Below are 17,974 nucleotides of genomic sequence, written 5' to 3'. Positions count from 1 at the left end.
AGGAAATAAATTTTTGAGTGGAGAAATATAATGCCTGAGTACGCGAATATTTTCTGCGCTATTTTTCTCAGTTTTTTTTTTGTTTTTTTTTGTGAATAATTTGAAGGAAAATAAAAAGTTTTACGTAAACGATAGCAAGCTGACCTTGGTTATTTGGCGGCAGTAATTTTGGTACCTTGGAAAATGGTTGTGGTAGGTAGACGTTTTGGGATGTGATTTATTTGTGATTTGTTTGTTTTACGATAAATTGGGAATTTTTTGGTACCAATATAAACCGTAGTTATCGTTTTCACGAAACTTCTACTACCATTTTCAGTGCCCCAACATTTTGCCTTTACAAAAGTCCATGCACTGGTAGATATTTACCAGCCGCAAAGACAAAAAAAATTGTGCACATTCATACACACCCGTGTATAGAATGTAAATTTCTCAGAATTGAAACAAACGGGACTAATCGAAAGAATTTTTCCGTTGTTTCATTATTTTTACTACGGCGCGTGGCCGTAGTACAATCGCTTGCTAATTTTTTAATTGAGTAGACGTGTTAGTTTTGTTGTTGTAAAGTAGTAAAAATTGTATATTGGAATTTTCGTGAATATTGTAAATTTGCAAAATTAAAAAAGTAAGGAAAATATAATACGAATGGCTTAATTAACCCTATAAAACGAAGCAGTCAACTCCAACAGCAAAAATGTTTAAAAGCAAAATAATGGCATGCGGCTTTGCACTTGCTATTTGTTTGCTGGTCCAAACTTCAGTGGGCGAAAATAATGCCAATGGTATTAATGCCACATTAAGTAATAATACAGCCATAAATAAAAGTATCCAACCATCGGACTCCGCCGCTGCCATTCAACCAACAAAAACCACACAGAATATAACACTAAGTGGTGGTAAGCCAAATGTCAGCTCCGCCGGAGACAAGTCATCAGTACAATCAACATTCAGCAACAATCCATCAGCTGACAAACAATCCGCTGGAATCAACGCCTCCTCACTATCATCAAATACATCAATCCCAAATACGAATGAACTCAGTACCAATGTATTAACAAACGCTACCATATCTACGGCTACAGGATTGGCACCTGCAAATAATACACAAAATGCTACAACACCTACTGCAGACCCACCATTACCAGACCAACATGCTGTCGAGCAAGAGCACAATTCATCATTGTCCATTTTCTTTGTTATTTGCGTTATTATGTTGGGTATTTTGTTGATACATTCAATGTTAATGACTGGCTTCCAATATTTGCCTGAAAGCATTGTTGTTGTATTCCTTGGCGCATTGATTGGTCTGTTTTTGAAGGTTATGTCGGGTGAAAATCCCAGTTGGAAGCGCGAAGAAGTATTTTCGCCAACGGGCTTCTTTTTGGTTCTCTTGCCACCGATCATATTTGAATCGGGTTATAACTTACATAAGGGCAACTTCTTTCATTTTTATGCATCTGAAGATGTGTGTATCATTCGTTATGCCAATTATAAGCACTTAGTTCTTTTTAATAAATTTTGTTGCTATACATTGCAATATTTATGATAAATGGAACGACATGCTGCCTTCATTCGCGGCAACTTTAAGCTTTTCTCGCATCACTTCCTGACTTGAATAATCAGGCAATTTTAAATAATTTACACATGTCATCACTGATGGTAAATATTCGTTTGGATTTTGATTACCATCAAGTGTTTTGCGCACAATTGTTAGCTGTGGTGTTAAAGACTTAAAAACTCCAGTCGGTAGTCGGGGTGAGCCGGTCACAAATTGTAAAAAAAGACGCTGCTCGTCACGATTATATGAAGAGAGGATATCATATAGATATTGTATCGCCTGGGAATCTTGGGTAAACCCATGGTCAGTACGGCAACAGTCTTGAAGCATTTTAACGTCCCATCGTTGGTAGTTGCAAGCACCAGAACCACAAAAACATTTTCCAACTCTTCAGGATAAAACATACGCAGACGTTGTGTCGGGAAAACCGAGTCAAATCCTTCTCGTAGCGCCTCAAATTGTTTCTGCACGCCTTCAACAAGGAACCAATACGTCACCAATGAGATGTACTGATGTAGATTGTGAATTGTTACTGGCGTATCACGACCACCACGGCATAGTTCTATATTTGCATAGCCTGGTAAAACGAAATCCAATCCAAGATCAGCTATGGGGCATCCATCCCAATCCAGCGATTCAATCTTTTCAGTCTTTTCCATTGCATCAAGTTTCGATTCGTTTAATATTTGATCGCGTTCAAGTACCACGTCCTGTAATCTTACCAATGTACTTTGCACTTCGGGTGCGACACGTGCCAAATCGGCTAAACCAACTGAATATTCTTCATTCAATAGCCAGCGGTAGAACGGTATTGAGAATGGTAGATCCAACATTCGACTATCCATAACAGCCTTAGCCATAAATTTTCCAAGGAATTTGGATTTTGCTTTGGCTTTTGATACTTGCGGCAATTTGGATGACTTGCCCAATGGCATGGGAAAGAGTCCGTGTGGAGTATTTACATATGCCATGGATGTGCTGGTCGTTATTGTCGCCACAGATGATACAATATCGCTAATTTCAGGTGGTGATCTATCACCTCTTTCGCGTGGCAGCTGTTGTGATAGTTGGGACTGATTTTGCTGGGTCTCGTGTTCCATTATCATGTTTAAAGCACTATCATTAGGAGATGAAGTGATACCCACTTGATCCATATTTAATTGGCGCTGTTGATATTGCAGCTGTTGCTGATGATTGTGATGCAATATCATACCAGACTGTGGGGCATTACCAGCGACCACAACTTGATGTTGTATTATTTGCTGGGGATGCTGTTGTTGTTGAAGCGACTGTTCTGGTACTGGGGTGCCACCTGCTGCTACGACCATCGTCTGTTGCTGTTGTTGTATTTGTATTGCCCCACCATTGCTGTTACCCAAGCGACTATTCAACATGTTGGCCAGTGCAGTTTTTGTTTTCATATTCATTTGCTGTTGTTGAGTTTGTTGCAATACGCCCTGTTGTTGTGGATTATTGATTTGCTGCTGTGGCAGCTGTTGCTGCTGTTGTGGTGTTGGTTTGTCACCTTCAACAGAACCTTCTTTACCATCTTTAATTACTTTCGGCTTGTCTAAGTCAAGCAAAGTTTTGGCTGCAGATGGCTGTTGCGTCTTTTGGGGATTCAACGATTGCAAACCAGATGGTGTATCTGATAATATATGAAAATGTGAAGTGGGAGGTGGACCCATTGGTGTTGGACGTAATTCTGCATCGATTTGGTAATTTATAAGACCCCATTGTTCCAGGAATGCATGTACACGCATTATAGCGCATACATCACCAGCTAGGTTTCTGCGACAGGCGGTGCTGGTTAAGTATTCAGTTGGATTTAATCTGTAAGTATCAATCATAAAATTACGATAAGCCATATAAATTTCAGGAGTTTTTGATTTAATTTTGCCATTAAAAAATTCCGACATGGCACGTTTTTCAATAATATGGATAGAGTTGTAGTCAAACCAAGCCGAATATGAGGGTACAATAATGTGATGGGTTTGCTCGGTAACATTGTCTTCCATATCCTCTTTGGCAGAGGAAGAGAACTCTTGAGTATTACTGTTGTCACTAGTTTTACCAGTTTGTGAATTTTCACCATCGCCAGTGGAAAGCGCCGGAGCCGCGCTACCGCCTGTCATTTCATCATCTAAATCTGTCATAGTGCCACTTCTAATGGGTATCATATCACTGTCAGCACGTGATTTTCCTCCTGGTGCTGGACTAGCAGTTGACTGCATGGGCGCTGATTTTACAACCTCTTGAACATTCGGTTCTGCTGGTGGATCATCCATGTCACGTGTCAAATCTTCATCGTCATCTTCGTTACGCAATTTTTTATGCAATACGGCTGGCGAACGCTTACGTTTGCCAGGTTTCGAAGTGTTTGGTGATGGTGAACGACGTCGCTTTTGTTTACCTGTCGTAGTACCACTTACACCAGAAGAAACGCGTTTCTTTTCATCCGTTCCAAATGACATCATATCATCAACAGACATACGATGTTTATGTGTTTTCTTTTTGCCCATTTCATCGACTTCGTAATCCTCTTCGACCATCCATTCATTATATTGCTCCAAATCCAAAACCCAAGATGCCGAAACAAGCCAACGTTCTCCAGTTGAGTCTGGATTTTCGGGGACGAATTCGGGTAAATCAAAAGTATTTACTGCCCAAGAGTCGTATGATTCAGGAAAATAATACCAATGCAACATTACATGATTTCCGCGCTTAAAAACTGGTCGTGCATATTCATCTGGATGAGGATCAACCACCGGATATATAATGTGAGTAGCTTCATCCTCATCGAATACGATTTCTACACGTCTGGTAATTAGTATATCACGTAATCGTTGTGCTAAATCTTTGCTTACTTCTGGTCTGATGTAAATATAATGTATACGATGAAGATTTGCCTCAACCAACGCTTGTTCAATGTCAATCACCAATTGGATATTTGGATCTTTACGTGGTGGATTTTTACCAACGGAAAAATCAAAATTTTTTTCGCGTTGCTCGGCACGAAATCTAAACATTGTGCTGAAGATGATACATAGGCCACCGCCAGGCTTGAAATCCATAAATAAACGCATCGGGATTCGCGTTGCCGGCGGCTCCTGAGCATTTTTGCCCAACTTAGCCTCCACATATTGCAACAATTGTATTAATAATTGTGCCCACGATTCTTTGGTTAAGTGCATCTGCGTTCTGTGGCAGACCCTGAGTCTGCGTTAGGGTTCTGGTGTCCTCGCTCGGGGTGAGTGAGTGAAATGGGGTTTGGTTGTGAAAATTAAAAATAAGTGTTTTGTGGCAGATGGGGATCTGCATTAGGGTGGTTGATTGGCCTCGGTGGGCGAGCGCTGGGTTTTGAAATTTTGAAAATTTTAAAAGGATTATGGGCCGAGTGCCTTTGCTTTCTGTGGCAGACCGAGGGTCTGCGTAAAGGCTTTTCTGGTATACTCGTTCTGGAATAACGAGTAAGTGGGATGGTTTTTTTTGAAATGAAAAAAATAGAAGTTTTTTTTTTTTTTTTTTTTTTTTTTTTTTTTTTTTTTGAACGGAGGGATGTGGAGGAACGGGGGGATTGTTAAGCGAAGCTTTTGGTCCTCGCACAATCTATCTCCGTGGGAAGAAGGATCAGTTTGACCAAAGGTCGTCTGACTTGACCCTTCTCGGTTATGAGGTCGACTACACGTACTCGGTTATCTTCGCCGGGGTGTACGTTGACGACTCTGCCTAACCTCCATTCGTTGGGAGATAAGTTGTCCTCTTTGATGACAACTAGATCATCCACTTTAAGATTTTGCTTTGACTGTTTCCACTTCACTCGTTTTTGAAGTTCGGAAAGGTATTCAGTTTTCCAACGAAGGCAGAAGGTTTGATGGAGGGCCTTGAGCTTCTGCCATCTGTTTATTATGGAGGCCGGGCTTTCGTTCACATCCGGTTCTGGCGGCGCCAGAAGATGGCTGCCCGTTAGGAAATGTCCTGGGGTTAGTGGTTCCAGGTCCGTTGGGTCATTCGACCCCGGACTGAGAGGGCGCGAGTTGAGGCACGCCTCAATCCGGCACAAAAGTGTTTGGAACTCCTCCATAGTATATTTGTGGGGAGAAGCGATCTTTTTGAAGTGGCTTTTGAAGCTCTTCACTCCCGCTTCCCACAAGCCGCCCATATGTGGAGCGCCAGCGGGAATAAAATGCCAAGTTAATGCTTGATGGCTATACTTGGAGACTGTTTTGTCTCGGCTTTCTGCCAGGAAGGCTTTGAATTCCGATCGTAGAGATCTGGAAGCTCCGACAAAGTTCGTACCATTGTCGGAGTAGATGTTCTTCGGACATCCTCTTCTCGCGATAAAACGCGAAAAGGCCGCGAGGAAGCCTGGGGTACTAAGGTCACTAGTGGCTTCTAAATGGATGGCCTTAGTGGAAAAGCAGACAAAAAGGCATACGTAGCCTTTTGACAGTCGACATCCCCTACCGCGGTAGCTTTTGATGTCGAAAGGCCCTGCAAAGTCTACCCCGGTATTGGTGAACGCGCGGGTAAAAGTAGTCCGTTCGCAGGGAAGGGTCCCCATAAGTTGGGACTGTACCTGCTTTCGGTGAATAATGCAGGTTTTGCACTTGTGGATGATGGCTCTGATCATGGTCTTGACATTCGGTATCCAGTATTGGGTTCGGATAAGACGGAGCATGAGCTGGTTCTCGCCATGAAGGGAGTCATGATGAGCCATCATAACTGTAAGGCGAGACAGCCTACAATTGTATGGCAAGATGATCGGATGACGCTCATTGTATGACATGTCCTTTGAAGCCCCTAGACGCCCCCCTGTTCTAATAATATCATCTTTGTCGATATATGGGTTGAGTGACAGTATTTCACTCTTTCGATCGATAGGTTCCCTATTTTTCAATTTTAAATATTCTGTCCCGTAAAATTGTTTCTGGCAGACTCGTATTAATGCTTGAGTCGTTGCCTTAATCTCATCGGCTGAGATTATGCACGACCTTTCGTGGAACATTGCTTTAGGTTTTGGGTGAGTTCGTTTATAAAATCTCCTAACATAGGAGAGAACCTTTAAGGCCCTGGGTAAATTTGAAAAACGGTCGAGAATATCTACATGATCTACCCTTGTCGTGGCATATGTTTGTGCCCTCTTCTCCTCAACGGACGTTTTGTATTCGGTCTCTTGTGCTGGCCAGTGGGAATTGTCTTCTTGCAGCCAAGAAGGTCCCTGCCACCACAACGAATTGTTGGTCAACTCTGATGCAAGTAGTCCTCTGCTTCCTAGATCCGCTGGATTAGATTCCGAGTCCACGTGAAGCCAGTCCTTGCTACCGACCATATCGATGATCTTAGTGATTCGGTGTGCGACGAAGGTTGACCAGGAACAGGGCGGCTTTCTTATCCAAGCGAGTACGATGGTTGAATCCGTCCAGAGGTGAACTTTTGCTGGCCCCAAATGAATGTTTCGGAATATTGATTCCATGATTTCTGCGAGCAGCACGGCGCCGCAAAGTTCTAAGCGTGGTAGTGAGATGGTTTTCACTGGGGCTACTCGGGTTTTGGCTAGCAAGAGATTTGTGAAAATTGTATCGTCCCTTTTTACGCGCATGTATATAGCTGCTGCATATGCCTTTTCCGATGCATCGCAAAAACCATGTATTTCGATGTCGTCCTCGGGCGTAAAATTTACCCATCGCGGTATCCTAATGTTATCTATTTCGTTATAGTGTTGGGTGAAATTTTCCCACCGTTCTAAGGTAGTTGGGGAGACAGGTTCGTCCCACCCGGTGCCCTCTAACCAGATATGCTGCATTAGTATTTTTGCCACTATGACCACTGGTGCAAGCCAGCCTAAAGGGTCGAAAAGTTTGGCTATAGCGGATAGGATTACGCGTTTGGTGATGTTCTCGCCACTCTCTAAAGCTCCTGCGGTGAAGTAAAACATGTCTGAATGCGCGTTCCATCGTATTCCGAGTGCCTTCACCGAGCTAGCCTCTTCAAACGCTAGGAAGTCCTCGCTGAGCAGATCCGTTTTGGGGATGTCCTGAAGGATTTCCTCACAATTTGATGTCCACTTGCGCAATGGAAAGCCAGCTGAGTGTAATGCTTCGCGAATCTCGTTTCTTGCTCTGATTGTTGACGCTATTGTATGTCCTCCAGATAAAACGTCGTCGACATACATATTTTCTCGTAATATACCCGATGCTATTGGGTGCGTATTTTCTACATCATCAGCCAATTGTAGAAGTGACCGTATCGCGAGGTAGGGGGCACAGTTTACACCAAATGTGACAGTCTTTAGTTCGTAAAGACTGATGGGTTCGTTGGGGGATGTTCGATGGACAATTCTTTGAAATTTGGCGTGATTATCGGTCACCCAAATCTGCCTATACATCTTTTCTATGTCGCTATTAAAGACAAAACGGTAAAGTCTCCAACGTAGAATTAAAATAGGCAAGTCTGCTTGGAGTACTGGACCTGGGTGGAGTATGTCGTTTAGACTAATGCCATTTGCCGTCGGACTTGACGCGTTGAAGACGACGCGCACCTTGGTAGTGGTACTTTCCGCCTTTACAACGGCGTGGTGGGGCAGGAAATAATTATCCGAATCGTCGGATGGTATATTATTTTTAATTTTTCTCATATGTCCAAGCGTTTCGTATTCGGATAACACCCGAACATATTCTTTCCCTAACTCTTGGTTTTTTAGTAATCGCCCCTCATTTCTGAAGAATTGTGAACATGCGCGCTTTAGGGACGGTCCTAATTTAATATTCTCAGGGTAATCCTGCCTGAATGGTAGCGAAACTATATACTTCCCATTTTCATCACGTTTTGTCGTTTCCTTAAATAGTTGTTCACAATACCTTTCTTCTTCATTAAGCATTTTGTTTTTGGGAACATTTTCTATCTCCCAGAAAGCTTTTAATTGGTTGTCCAATGCAACCTCGTTATAAAATGACATGATGCTCTTCGTTGGACTCGGTGCTTCGACGCGACCGGTTAGTATCCAACCGAACACTGTCTCTTGGGCCAAAAGTGTATTTAGTACATTCTTTTTCAGACCGCTCAGTATAATTTGGGGATATATGTCTCCTCCAAGTATGAGGTCTACGTCTTCGTTGATGTAGAACCTCTTGTCTGCCAACACCAAGTCTGGGAATGCCTGCATAGTCATGGCATTGATATGGCAGGATGGAAGATTCCCAGTGAGTTTGGCTAGGACTAGAACGGGTGTAGTCAGGCTGAAGCAGGCATCCACTGGTGAACGTAATTCAATTTTGGATGCCTCTTTCACCTGAGCTGACACCGCATTTGTGATGCCTGAAACTTGGGCATGCATTTTCCTCGCTGGCAAATTGATTCTGCGTTTCAGTCTTTCAGTTATAAAGGAACATTCAGACCCTGAATCAATTAATGCCCGCGCGGAGAAGTCGGTACCATTATGGTGAATGTGTACGCGAGCAGTTCCTAATAGCACACCTGTGCTGGAATTCGTATGACAGGATGTCACATTTTTGTTCCCGTTTGACCCTGGTTTTTCTGATTCCTGTCTCGCTAATGCCTGTCTAGAAGTAGAGGGCCTATTATCGTAGGAGTGTTGGGGCGGGTTGTAGGTGGTATTTTTCTGTAGGGTATCCGCATGCAGGAGCGTATGGTGACGAGAGTGGCACGTATTGCAGTTGTAGGAACTGGTGCATCTGGTCACTGTGTGTCCTGGGGATAGACAATTCAGACAACCACTTGTAGATTTTATGAATTTAATCCTTTCTGGAGGGGTTAACTCGCAAAAGCGTGAACAGTTGCGTAATCTGTGTTCAGGGGATTTACACATTTTACAAATTGATTTTATTGTTTGCTTGGATACTTTCGTTTGAAAAGCACCAAGTCTTTTCGTAGGGGTTTCTGACGATTGTCGCGACGCGTTTGGTTTTTGCACTTTCGAAGTGGCATGCCCTGTAAAACCAGACACTGTTTCAAGTGTCTGAAACCGATTAGACAGGAATTTATCCATATCCTCCCACTTGGATATGTCCATTTTATGGTCTATACTTTGCTCCCAAAGAGCCAGCGTGCTCTCTGGTAACTTGGTTGAGCATAGATAGGTCAGGATTGCATCCCAATTGGAAGTGTCAATTTTGTGGCATTTGAGGGACGAAATACAATTATTTATATCATTTTGCAGCTTTTTTTATTGAACTGCCACACTCACTTTCTACCTTTTTTAAGTTGAATAAAATTTGCAGTTGTGTGTTAACTAAGATACGTTTGTTTTCGTATCTTTCACACAAGTTTTTCCAGGCCATCTCGAAACCTTCATTTGTGAGGGGGCATTTTTTAACGATATCTTTTGCTTCGCCCTGCGTTTTGTTGTTGAGATGGAATAACTTTTCCACCCCTTTCAAGCTGGAATTGTTTATATAAATTGCCGTGAAAAGATCGCGAAAAGTTGGCCAAGACAGATAATCCCCTTTAAAAACTTCCGTGTCGCAAGCAGGGAGGCGAATTTTATGCCCATGAGGTTCTTGCTCAGGGTTGACGTTCTTTTCATCCTTCTTGTATTTTTCTGCCTCAGCAGATATAGACGCTGAACATCGCACGTAGATTGCGTATGCTGCCTTTTGCTTCTTTCTGATCGCCATAACGTCATCCGCTGACACCTCATCAGATCCCAATAGCGAATCAAACGCAGACTTTACCTTCTTCCACAAGAGCCGCAACTCTTCCTGCTGTATTGCAAGGGTGTGTTTGCTATGGTCGCTCTCCGGAATAAGGCTGTAATCTTTATCAAACTCTGCGATTGATTCTGCTAAACGGATGTAGGTTTCCATTGTTTTATTTACGTTTATTAACGAGAAAATTGCCGATTATAGAAATGGAACTCTTCAGAGTTAAAATGCCTGCCCAGCCCTAAATAAAAACTATTGAACTTCAAGTTTATTATTTATTTTGTTTATTGCAGACTTTTTGTCTTGGTAGCGACAACGAAAAGGGTTTATTTTATGGACTTTTTGTCACAGCAGCGACAACAGAAAAAAGGTTTAATTTACAGACTTTTTATCTCAGCGGCAACAACAAAAAAGGGGACCACTCGCCACCTCCACAAATAATGGGTGTATTTTGGTGAAAGTGAAAAAATGCGTGCGATATTGCAAAACAAGCGCCAAAAAAAAGTGTAAAAAGTGTTTAAAAAGTGAAGTGAGCACCGGATTAATTAATTAAATTGAACTTAATTTCGTGTTTGTGAAATACAAAAAAACAACAACAAAACCTATTTAGTATGGTGCGGAAAGTGAGGTTAGGTTAACCTCTTCCTTGTGTTGTGTCTGGAAAACCTTACCACTGGTGGGGGGATAAACCAGATAATCACAAGGATCGAACTAAAAATTAACAAACCAAGTGATTGAATTTTTGAAATTGGAAAGAAAAAAAAAAGGTGCTCACTAAATAACTTCACTTTTTTACACTCCTTTTCGATTTAAATTTTTCGCGCACGACACGGGTATTTATCTTTATTTGTCACTAATAATCACTTAAACGAGAAAAAAAAGTGGCAAGAAATATAACACTTACTTCTTATTTTTGCTGGAGGTATTGATGTGATGGCTGTGGCAAATAAAACTTTTGATGATTTTTTTGTTTGTGGCAATTCGTGCAAAATTTTGTAATAGGCAAAATCCTTCGGCAAAAGTTTATGAGTTGGATAAATTGTGCTGTGCAGGTAGATTCTCTGGTGCGGTGGACTGTAATTTTAGGCTTTTAGTTCCTTTTTTCGGTGAGTAAGGACCAATGTTCGGCCTGAGTGCGTCGTAAACCGGCAATGGGAATGGCGCACACGGGTCGATCTCGGGTTTATGGGTTTCTCGAAATGAAATAAAGAAACACAAGAGGATTTGCCTCGTTATAAAATATTATTTAATTAGAAAGTAAAAGGAAAATATACAATTGGTATAATGTTACCTTAATGTCGCAAAAATGACGATGGTGATCCGGGGCGTTGTGAACTGCTTGGCGGTCGATCATAAAAGAGGCCGGTTGTGCCGTTGAGGACAACCGCTAAGCCGCGAAAAGGTCCTCTGGTATTAAGGAGGGGAAAAAAAGCCACACACACAACAGCCCCCACATATACGTGCATGGGTGCTGACAACCTGCACACACACATGCATGCGTATGAAACGCATGCATGTGCATGCATGCACACAAATGCGGCGTGAGTGTGGGTGGCTGGAAATCTTATTAAAACGTTAGGGAGGGGCGCCGTCAATCAAGTAAAAGTTAGGCCTTGGGCCTAAACAGATGTATATAAAAATTCGTTTATTATTCAATATATGTGCACTTTTATATAGTACTTATGATAAAAGACTATAAAAAGATCTCAAAATGTCCAATTAAATATATTGTTGGTTAAAACTACGAAATAAAGTTAAACACGCACTCAAACATTAGATGTGCATCGCACGATTTATTAACAGCAACTAACTCATATAAAATGTAAGGTGAAATATAGAAGAGAGAAAAGTGATACAATTTTGTCAGTGTTGTCGATGTAAATCAATTCTTATAATTGGGAATTTTACTAACAATCCTTCTCTCAAAATTAGTTAACACTTTTTATTTAAAAAGAAAACTTGGACAATTCAATTCATATGCTTCGTATTTCATTAAAGATCATATAAGTTTATGTTCACTCGAAAAGAAAAAATATATAAATATGTATCTATATGCATATGTACATATATCTAAATTTACATTTTTATTTCAACCCTAATTTTGAGGTAAATTCATTATGTTTTATTTTCTTAAAATTTTTAGTTAAAATATCTGCAACCATTTTTTCTGTTGGCAAATATTTTATGTTCACAAGCGCCTTCTCTGCTACTTCTCTAACGTAGTGAACCTTAATGTCGATGTGTTTTGTTCGAGTGTGGAAAACAGGATTTTTAGCCAACTTTTGCGCACTAATGTTATCGCCATATAAATCTGTAGCATTTTCGACGAGTTCATTGAAACCCAACTCTTCTATGAAGCGCCTCAAATAAACCAGTTCTTTACAGGCTGCAGAGAGAGCGACGTACTCTGCTTCAGTACTGCTGAGGGCAATGGTGGCTTGCTTTTTACTCTCCCATGAAATCGGTGCTCCTGCAATAAAGAACGCAAAGCCCGTATATGATTTACGGTCAACGCAATTTCCACCCCAGTCGGCGTCAACAAATCCTTTTAATTTTTCACGACTCTGGAAATAAGTAAGGTTTAAATTAAGGGTTGTATTAAGATACCTTAATAAATGCTTAATGGCATTCATGTGCTCGACATGCGGATGCTTGTTGAATTGTGCCAGTTTGCAAACTGAATGCATGATGTTTGGTCGGGTACAAATGCTCAAATAAGTTAAGGAACCAACGACAGACTGGTACTTCTTCTGGTCTACCAATACACAATTGGGTCCACCATCGCATCTTTCAAATTTTACGCCAGGGTCTAAAGGTGTTGAGCAATTTCTGCATTCGGACATACCGAAATCTTCAAGTAAATCTCGGATTAACTGCTTTTGCGATATCTGAATACCTTCTCTATTTCTAGAAACTTCCATACCCAAGAACTGATCAATGGGTCCTTTGTCTACTGCGTCGAACTGCACAGATATTTGGTGTTTTATTTCTTCAAGCATATCGACACACGAACATGCAATCAATATATCGTCGACATAAACTGCAGCGATTACTACTTCGCCTGGAACATTTTTAACGTACACACACGCGTCCCCGTTGCACTTTACAAAATTCAGTTTCATAAGTGCAATATTAAGTTCTTCATTCCATTGCCGTCCTGATTGCTTAAGACCGTACAATGCTTTATTCAATTTGCACACTTTATTTGGGTTATCTCTGTCAACGAATGCTTCTGGTTGCACCATAAATATCTCTTCATCCAACTTTCCATTAAGGTATGCCGTAGCAACATCCATGGTATGTACGAACAAATTGTATTCTGCGGCGAGCGCTAATACCAAGCGAATTGAAGAATATCTCGCTACTGGTGAAAAGACTTCTTGAAAATCAACGCCATATTTTTGGTTGCAACCTTTAGCTACTAGGCGTGCCTTGTAGCGAACAGCAACGCCATCTTTATCACGTTTGACATTAAACACCCACTTTGATTTTATGGCTTTACGACCACTTGGCAAATCGACTAACGTCAACGTGTTTTTGTGTATAAGGGATTGAAATTCAGACTGCATAGCAGACTTCCACTTTTCTGCATCTTCTCGTTGCATTGCATTTTCCACTGTTAAAGGATTATCAGTTTTCATTAAATTTACTTGTGGGCTTAACGGCTTCCGTGGTCTTAGTTTCATTTTTATGTTTTCGGCTTCAGTGTAACTTGCCTTTGGAAGTACTTCATCCTTATTTTTAGTATTCTCGGCTTGGACGGTCGTATCGCATTCTTCAGAATTTACAAAATCTGTGCATACTGAACTATTAGGGTCGTTTGTGCATTCACTTACTTCCTTTTTGCTATTTACTGCTGGTACTTCGGTCGTACTGTCAAACACATATACATCTTCTGGTGTGAAATCAGCTACCGCCTCGGAACGCTCACCTTGTTAAAATTTTACATCACGTACAATCACCACTGTTCGTTGCTTCGGGTCATATAACCTGTATGCCTTTGCCTGACTTGCATAGCCCACCATGAAACATTCGCTTCCTTTTGCCGAGAACTTAGATTTTTGCGGAAATTTGTTCAAAACAATGCCTTTTGCGCCAAATATCTCGAAGTAAGAAACAGCTGGCTTACGGCCAGTCCATGCCTCATGTGGTGAAAAATTTGCAATATTTTTGTCGGCGAACGATTTCGCACGTAAACAGCTGTATTGATGGCTTCTGCCCACAAAAATTCTGGCAATTTCGAATCAAGCAACATGCAGCGGTTCATCTCAACTAACGTTCGATTTACTCGCTCTGCTATGCCGTTTTGTTGCGGCATGTATGGAACAGTCAATTGCCTGCGAATCCCTTCTTTCTTTAGGAAATTGCAAAAATCATTATTCACGTACTCTCGGCCATTATCCGAATGAAATATTTTTATTTTATTGCCCGTCTCGCGCTCTACAGCAGATTTAAATATCTTAAACTTTTCAAGCACTTCACTTTTTTGCTTTATAAAGTACACAAAGATTGTTCTGGTGAAATCATCGACGAACGATACAAAATATTTAGCACCACTGAGCGATGGAGTACGCATAGGACCACAAACGTCGCTATGAATGATTTCTAAAACACTTTTACTATATTTATCATAATTTTTTGCAAACGGCAATGAGTTTATTTTACATTCAAATTTTTCCAATGGTTTTATGCTCATTCCGCGCACCATATTGTTCTTTGACAACTGCTCCAAACTTTTAATATTCAAGTGTCCATACTTTCTATGCCATTTAAAAGCTTTAATGTAATTATTTGTTGTTGTCGCAAAGCACAAATTATTTGATTGCATTTCATATATAAAGAGATCAATATTTTTGTTCGCTCGCAATACTTCTACACCATGAAGTGTCATCACTCTTGCAGTCTCTTTGCCAAATTCTACTTTACAGTCATTCGCCGTAAACTTGCTCACTGATAGGAAATTAGATTTGAGTTGCGGAGCATAAAGTACATCATGTAAGATAATTTTGCTAGACTTCGTCTCTACGCGTACAACACCAATACCTTCGGAGTAAATGAACTTATCTCCTGCTAACTCTATCTTCTCACGATGCTCGGAAAATTGAGTGAAAGACGATTTTTCACAAGTCATGTGACACGACGATCCACTGTCCAAAACCCAAACAGACTTGTTCAGCTTATTTCTATGCTGAGAGACATTGAGCATAGCGCAATTAACACTCGGTTTGCTTATGTTACTTGATTTGCAAGACGAGGCACAATGCCCTCTCTTACGACATTTATAACATTTGCCCTTAAATGTTCTGTTTTGTTGTTGCGCTTGCCGTTGTTGATGAGTCTGATTGCGGGACTTATTCGCAAAAAATGCAACCTCATTGGATTCGGACCTCACACACTCAGATTTTCGCCTTTTTTCTTCTTCTAATAATTTGGTTTTAAGTACAGTTGTACTTGGCAAGCTGTCTCGAGACTCGATCGTAACAATGAAATTTTCATAGCTTTTCGGCAGACTGGAAAGCATAACAATTGCAAGTAATTCGTCTTGCAACTTTATGTCCAACTCAACAAGTTTCTCGAACAGATCAAAAAATTTGTTTAAATGCTCTGCCATGGGGTCTTCCTCACCCATTTTCAAGTTGACCAACGACTTGAAAATTGTAATTTTCCGCGCTGGACCGCTAGGTGCATGAACTGCAGCCAATTTTTCCCATGCTTCTTTCGAAGTTTTAGCATTTTTCACATTCAGTAATTGACTCGGTTTTATGCACAAAAGCAATGTAGCTAATGCTTTTCCGTCCAACTTTTTCCATTTTTCTGTAGCAACCTGCTCAGTTGGCTCGACACTTTCACCGGACATATAGCCCCATAAATCGCAATGCACTAACACGGATTTGATCAAAATTTTCCATCCATCATAGTTGCTTTCATCTAGTTTTTCAATTTGATATAGCCCGGAACTCATTTCGGTAGTATTACAAAAAACATTTACCGCGTCAATAACTTTAAACCGCTTTTATTGAAACAGAATTTCGTCTGGGCCCATAACCATTGTTGGTTAAAACTACGAAATAAAGTTAAACACGCACTCAAACATTAGATGTGCATCGCACGATTTATTAACAGCAACTAACTCATATAAAATGTAAGGTGTAATATAGAAGAGAGAAAAGTGTTACAATTTTGTCAGTGTTGTCGATGTAAATCAATTCTTATAATTGGGAATTTTACTAACATATATATATAACATTATTTATTCTCACTTAGTTTTACTTATTGTATATCTGATTACTTTATTTAATGTTTTCATTGTTCATTAAAATGTCGTTTCTTGAAATAAAGTATATTTACATTATTTATTCTAACTTTACCTATTTACGTATATATGACATTGCTTTTCTTTATGTATTCATTAAAATTTCATTTCTTTAAAAAGCTAATAATTGTTTGCTTTTCATTCTCAGGTACTTATGATAAAAAACTATAAAAAAAATATATATTGCATTATTTATTATAACTTTTACTTATTTAAATGTGTATATCATTTCTTTTTTTATGGATCCAGTATTCATAAAAATGTAATTTCTTTAAAAACAACATAAATTGCATTTTTATATCAGATTGATTTTCTTTATGTGTTCATTATTAATTAAAATTTCATTTCTTTAAATTTTGTTCACAACATGTTTTGTCAAAAAGGCTTTTATTTATTAGTTATATGTCCTTTTTGTCTCAGGTAGTTATGATAAAAGCTATATAAAAAATTCAATTAAACATTGGGACTAAATTAAAAAATATTTCGAAAATTTAAAAAACTTCATTTAAATATCACATTATTCTAACTTAAAAAAGTAACTGACTAACTTAAAAATATTACGAAAACTTAAAAACTTCGTTTGTATATTACCTTAGCCTAACTTAAAAACAGTAACTAATTAACTTAAATATATTCCGCAAACTAAAAAAATTCAAAAACATATAAAAAACCGAAAATTCAAAAGCTACAACTTAAATGAAAAAGAAAAGAGGAAACAACTCATTGCGCTGGTGGGCTTGTCTGTGCAGTAACTAATTTTTGCTTTTTGCCGAATTTCCTTTGTGCCATCCTGTGGTGACTGAGTTCAACCGCCTTTCTCATTTCTTTTTCATACGATGCATGCCCTTGGTGTATGAATACATCTAAAAACGCACAAAAAGTCAATATAGGAATACAATTTATAATACATCTCTCTTTATAACATCTTACCGCGAAGAAATGTCTCGAACAAGGAAAGCTTTTGGAGACTTTTCTTTCCAGCTGCTCCGGTCCAGTTGTACTCTTCCATCAACGTGTCAATGAAAATTTCTTTTACTTCTCGGGGTATGTCCTCTGAAATGCCCTTAATTTTGAACATATGAGCCTTCTAAAGTATGAAAGCGAGATTAAATTATGGTAACAGATAACTTTTTGGGTCAAATTATCATTGCTACAGCATACTCCTCTACCTTCGATCTTTCTTCCACCCTTAGAACCTTTAATACATTCTGGAGAGGCAATGCGCTGACAACTTCATCCATGTACTTGTCTCTGACTTCCCCAGTAATTTTGCACACAGAGCTTTCCACCTTCTTCAGCGTCACCTTGCACTCTCGCATTAAATGCTGTTGCACCAAAACTTCACTCTTCGGTACCGCCTGTTTAAAACGAAGGTTTATTGTTGAAATATATATATTAACAAGAAACGAGTTGAAAATCGGTATAACAAAACATTATATACTC

The 17,974-nt window shown here is 39.8% G+C and overlaps 2 protein-coding genes across 2 annotated transcripts in view; both read right to left on the bottom strand.

Annotated features, from left to right (window-relative positions):
- The window catches only part of CaMKI (Calcium/calmodulin-dependent protein kinase I), a 1,042,346-nt gene that overhangs the window by 63,275 nt on the left and 961,097 nt on the right, over positions 1–17,974 (bottom strand). The gene's annotated exons all lie outside the window — the stretch shown is intronic.
- On the bottom strand, positions 978–4,982 carry LOC137235441 (uncharacterized). Its single transcript, XM_067758426.1, is given in 2 exon segments — positions 978–1,935; positions 1,938–4,982. Coding segments are annotated over 2 exon segments (3,210 nt in total). The 5' UTR covers positions 4,750–4,982; the 3' UTR covers positions 978–1,537.

Source organism: Eurosta solidaginis, chromosome X (genome assembly GCF_040869045.1).
Source record: "Eurosta solidaginis isolate ZX-2024a chromosome X, ASM4086904v1, whole genome shotgun sequence".
Classification (NCBI taxonomy): Eukaryota; Metazoa; Arthropoda; class Insecta; order Diptera; family Tephritidae; genus Eurosta; species Eurosta solidaginis.
Note: the sequence above shows the minus strand (reverse complement) of the source record. Positions and strands in the feature narration are given on the sequence as shown.